This window comes from Lotus japonicus, chromosome 2 (assembly GCF_012489685.1).
Source record: "Lotus japonicus ecotype B-129 chromosome 2, LjGifu_v1.2".
NCBI lineage: Eukaryota > Viridiplantae > Streptophyta > Magnoliopsida > Fabales > Fabaceae > Lotus > Lotus japonicus.
This window is the reverse complement of record NC_080042.1, coordinates 80623319-80628860: the sequence shown is the minus strand read 5'-3', so window position 1 is coordinate 80628860 and position 5542 is coordinate 80623319. Positions and strand designations below refer to the sequence as shown.

At 39.5% G+C, this 5542-nt stretch overlaps 1 protein-coding gene across 1 annotated transcript; it reads left to right on the top strand.

The window, feature by feature from the left end:
- The first annotated feature begins 1028 nt into the window (after positions 1 to 1028).
- Positions 1029 to 5362, top strand: LOC130740114 (ABC transporter G family member STR2-like). The gene is made up of 3 exons (XM_057592621.1): positions 1029 to 1609; positions 2147 to 2847; positions 4225 to 5362. The coding sequence occupies exons 1-3, from the start codon at positions 1130 to 1132 to the stop codon at positions 5195 to 5197; spliced, it is 2154 nt and encodes a 717-aa protein (XP_057448604.1). The 5' UTR covers positions 1029 to 1129; the 3' UTR covers positions 5198 to 5362.
- The last annotated feature ends 180 nt before the right edge of the window (positions 5363 to 5542 follow it).

Sequence of the window (5542 nt, the reverse complement as noted above, 5' to 3'; positions counted from 1 at the left end):
TCATCACTCTTATATGGATCTAGCTTAACTACCACTAAACCATTAACTTGTCGGTAGTGAACACTTCATTGCAAGGAATGAAAGGTGATAATTACCCACGAGTTATACTCAACTTTTTGTTTCCTTTCATTTTAACTCCACAAAGTGCCAAATCCCCTCGCTTTCGACATTTATTCTTATTGTCATGAATATATTAATTTGCAGACTTTGGTAATTAGCTTTTATGCGCTTTGTTAAATCAAGAACCACGAGACATATCTTGTGGTGCATTCTTAGATAGTAACGATTCCTGCCATGTTAAAATCATAGTATATATTTATCTTTGGTATAAATGACTGAAAATAGACAAAGATGTTTGTATACTTATCCAAACATTATCAATTTCTTCTTCAGATACTACTATTTTTTTACTTTATTTACCACCTTAAAGTGAAATCTATGCTAAATGAACATACATTGAGTTTTACTAATTTATTGGCATGTATTTCAAAATAGAAATCCTAATTACATGCAGTCTTTAATTGGAAGGTTTAGTTTCTTGGACAACTGTTTCCTTTAGTTTTGAAGTGTCTTTTATATGTTGTCCTTTTATTTGTGCGGAAATACTAATGAAGTGTGAAGACTAGCTACACTAGCATTGCATGGATATTTGTCATTGCATTGTTGAATAGTAGCAAAATTGCAATTGTTCAAGTAACCTGTTATTTAATAGTTATTTATAGAATTGGAAACTCCGTTGATTGCTACACATACAAATAGGAAATATATAAATCCAAAGTTATCTTCGTAGCCAGCCTTTCATTGCTGAATTATATACAATATCAATCACGTATGCATGCTAACTGTATGAAGGAATTACTCAATGAATCAAATGATGAAGAAAACAAGAAGCTATTTTCATCTTTACGATGGAAACGAACCCCAAAATGGATTCTTCAATCAAGACAACATTGTGATAGCTTTGGAAGCACCTCCTCAGAGACATCCCCAATCATCACATTCTCCTTTCCTTTTTAATACCTCCTCAGAACCCCATGTCCTCAGTTTTGGGAGAGCCCTTCAGAACATGTTCTGTTCCAACACTGAATTTCTCTATCAGCAGTAGTTGGTGACATCTTAAACCTCAAACATGCCTCAAGCCAACGGCTATCGTGATGAGACTGTAATTGACATAAAGAAACCGGTGAGTTTCACCGGGGGTGTTGAGTTTGAAAGCCTTACATATACTGTGAGAAAGAAGAAGAAGGTTGATGGGAAGTGGTCCAGTGAAGATGTGGACTTGCTGCATGATATCACTGGTTATGCACCAAAAGGTTGCGTCACTGCAGTGATGGGGCCTAGTGGTGCAGGGAAGTCCACTTTTCTTGATGGACTAGCTGGGAGAATTGCAAGTGGGAGCCTTAAAGGGAAGGTGTCCTTAGATGGGACAACTGTGAGCCCAAGCTTGATCAAAAGAACCTCTGCTTATATCATGCAGGAAGATAGGCTTTATCCAATGCTCACTGTCTATGAAACTTTGATGTTTGCTGCTGATTTTCGCTTGGGGCCACTTTCTCTTGCTGATAAGAAGCAGAGAGTAGAGAAGCTCATTGACCAGCTTGGCTTATCCGTAAGTATTTTTCAACCTTTAAAATCATACTCCATATACTAAATCTCATCAACCATTTTTTTAACATGTGTAACTCCTTTATTCTAATGTTTCCTTTTTTGTTCTTTCTTTTTAATTGCTTGATATCTCATCAACCATGGATCGTTTCTGGACACTCACTATTCATAATTCATGTATCTATAGGTTGTAGTATGATATAGAAGATTCATATACTTAAAGGTTCATACAAATAAGAGCTAGCATCCTTACAAATTATTATCTTGTAAAAAGTTGTATTTATTTCTAGGTGTATATAAGTATCATACTTATAGCATGTTTGGTTTCACAGTGAGATTTTGGTTTCACAGTGAGATGTTCTAGAATCAATTCGTGTTCGAAGCTACAAGTCTTAGCTTCTAACTAAACATGCCTCGGATTCTGCGGAAATTGTGAAACCAAACATTCACCTAGTACTATTGACTGAAGCAATTCTCTTAGATAATTATTCTCTGTTCATCTCTTATTCCAACAGTTGTATAAGTTTTTTGGGTGGTGCAGTCATCTAGGAACACCTACATAGGAGATGAAGGGACAAGAGGGGTGTCCGGTGGAGAGCGTCGCAGGGTCTCAATTGGGGTTGACATCATTCACGGACCATCACTTCTGTTTCTGGACGAGCCAACTTCAGGACTAGACTCCACCAGTGCTAACAGTGTGATTGAGAAGGTGCATGACATTGCGCGCAATGGAAGCACCGTGATCCTCACCATTCACCAGCCCTCATCCAGAATCCAGTTGCTCCTCGACCATCTCATTATCCTTGCTAGAGGCCAGCTCATGTATCAAGGGTCACCTAAAGATGTGACCCTCCACTTGGGTCGCATGGCGCGCAAGGTCCCCAAAGGTGAGAACCCAATTGAGCATCTCATTGATGTTATCCAAGAGTATGATCAGTCCGAACTAGGAGTTGAGGCACTCGCTGAGTTTGCACGCACAGGGATGAAACCACCTCATTTGTCTGAATTTTCACTGTTTTCTGCTGCACCTTCACCATCCCCATCTTTACACCGTGATGAAAAATCTCAAGACTTCTCTTACTCATCACAAGTAAGTAGAAAAGGCCAAGAGGATTTTGATCACAGTGTGAGGAGTCTCAATAATACCTCAATGTCATGGAGCGCCAGCCATAGTGCAGCTTTTCTAAAATTCACTCCTTCAAAACTTAAAAAGGATAACAAGGTGCAGAAGCCCACCACAAGGTAAGACCATGTACTCAGCAGTAGTAATATATCGTGAAAGCATATCATTTTTTAAAGGCTTAAATAAGTTTTTCGTCCCTAACCTTTCCATAATACCTGGTTTTCGTCCCTCGCCGGAGCAAAGGTGGGGTTTAGTCCCTAACCTTTGCCAAAACGTTTGGTTTTCGTCCCTCCGGAGCTCTGGGTCAACGCTGGAGCTCCGGTGGCCCATGTGGCAATGCCACATAGGATTAGTGAGGCCACGTGTTATTATTATTATTGCTAAATTTTGGATCTCATCCTCATGTATAAAATTGAATTTGGTTTTAGTCCCTGGAATAGTAATCATGATTTGGCATGCATCCTTACATAGAATATTGATCTGTGTTTTGGTCCCCTATTGAAAGGCTACTTAGGAAGAAAAAACGTGTTAAAGTATGACAATTGCAAATGCCACAACATAATTTCATGCATAAGTCAATGGTGAAAACTTACTCGAGGGGTTGGAGCTGTTGTTGGTGCCTGGTTTCCAGCTTGCTCCTGTGCTGGTTCTTGAGGATTTGTCACATTCCAGCTTGCTCCTGTGCGTGCTAATGTGGATGGACCACTATTTTTATTGATGTAGCCAAGTTAAGCCACTTGTGCAATTTATGTCTTTGTGGATGGACCACTATCATTTTGTAAGAATATTTTGACTTATGCATGAAATTATGTTGTGGCCTTAGCAATTGTCATACTTTAACACGTTTTTTCTTCCTAAGTAGCCTTTTAATGTCCAATAAGGGACCAAAACACAGATCAATATTCTATGTAAGGATGCATGCCAAATCATGATTACTATTCCAGGGACTAAAACCAAATTCAATTTTATACATGAGGATGAGATCCAAAATTTAACAATAATAATAATAATAACACGTGGCCTCACTAATCCTATGTGGCATTGCCACATGGGCCACCGGAGCTCCGGCGTTGACCCAGAGCTCCGGAGGGACGAAAACCAAACGTTTTGGCAAAGGTTAGGGACTAAACCCCACCTTTGCTCCGGCGAGGGACGAAAACCAGGTATTATGGAAAGTTTAGGGACGAAAAACTTATTTAAGCCTTTTTTAAATTGAAAATGATATGTGATCACCGTTTCGGGTGGATCCCCAACAGCCCCTGCAATTTGTGACTATCAGAAACCAGCACAAGTTACAGGTTTGTTGCTGATTATCCACCAGAAACGATTTCCACAAATTGCGACCCTTTTTAAATCTAAGGCATATGTTGCTGAAAAGAACAATTTTTAAGTAATTGTTTTAAGGGTTGAACTTTTTCTAACAAACATCTCAAAGGGACCAATTTTGTTTGTGTATTTGTTAATCCTTAATTACTTTATTTGTGTGATGATCACAGTCAAGCTTCCCCTGGCTACTACTACGCCTACTCGAGTGAAATCCTCCCAGCAACTCCAACACCACACAGCAGTGACTACACAGTGAATGAGAATGACTACCTGACACCCCCAAATTCAAAACTTGAACATCTTGGTCCAAAGTTTGCAAATTCCTACACAAGAGAGATTTGGATCCTGATGCGCCGCAACTTCATAAACATAAGGAGGACCCCTGAGCTTTTCCTGTCAAGACTCATGGTCCTCACCTTCATGGGTTTCATGATGGCCACCATGTTCCACAACCCCAAAGAGTCCTTGCAAGGAATCACGAACCGTCTCAGCTTCTTCATCTTCACCGTGTGCCTCTTTTTCTTCTCTTCCAATGATGCCGTCCCGGCCTTCATCCAAGAGAGGTTCATCTTCATCCGCGAGACTTCACACAATGCCTACAGAGCTTCCTCCTACACCTTTGCAGGCCTAATCACCCACATGCCATTTCTTGCTCTCCAAGCTTCAGCTTATGCAGGCATTGTTTGGTTTGCTTTGCAGCTTAGAGGCCCTTTTCTCTACTTCTTGCTTCTTCTCTTCCTTTCTCTCCTCTCAACCAATTCATTCGTTGTGTTTGTGAGCTCGGTCGTTCCGAACTACATCTTGGGGTATGCAGCGGTTATCGCCTTCACTGCCCTCTTCTTCTTGTTTTGTGGATACTTCTTGAACAGCAATGATATGCCACATTATTGGCGTTGGATGAACAAGATTTCAACAATGACATACCCTTATGAGGGGCTCTTGATGAACGAGTACCAGACCAATATTTCCTTTGCAAATGATGAAATTAACATCACCGGTTTTGATATCTTGAAAAGTCTTGATATTTCAACTGAAGGATACAAGAAGAGGAACAATGTGCTCATAATGTTAGGTTGGGCTGTGTTATATAGGGTCTTGTTTTATTTAGTCCTTCGTTTTGCATCCAAAAACCAGAGGAGGTAGTAGACTATATATCTAAGGGAAATTAAGTGTGTGAGTGTGACAAAGTTAACCATTTCATTTGTTATTGTACTGCAAATAAACACATTGTTGGATCTATTGCTTCATTGTATTGTATTTGCAACAAGCTTTATATAAATTATAAATCACTGCATGGACATTGTTGTATTGTACCTCTCACATGCATTAAAGTAAATCAAAGGGATTAGAAGTAGCTTTTTGACATATCACTATATTCCGATGATTGATCTTGTTATCTGCACAGAATAAAGAAAAAAACAGAAGGCTTATTAATCATATAGCTTCATTCAGAAAAGGATGGTGGTTTCTTCAAATGATTGTCCTGGT

Bases quoted from the DNA above. Each gene is read 5' to 3' on its own strand.
- LOC130740114 (XM_057592621.1), top strand. From the start codon at position 1,130: ATGCCTCAAGCCAACGGCTATCGTGATGAGACTGTAATTGACATAAAG. The intron at 1,610-2,146 runs GTAAGTATTTTT...TGGGTGGTGCAG, and splicing joins TTGACCAGCTTGGCTTATCC to TCATCTAGGAACACCTACAT. The intron at 2,848-4,224 runs GTAAGACCATGT...TGATGATCACAG, and splicing joins GTGCAGAAGCCCACCACAAG to TCAAGCTTCCCCTGGCTACT.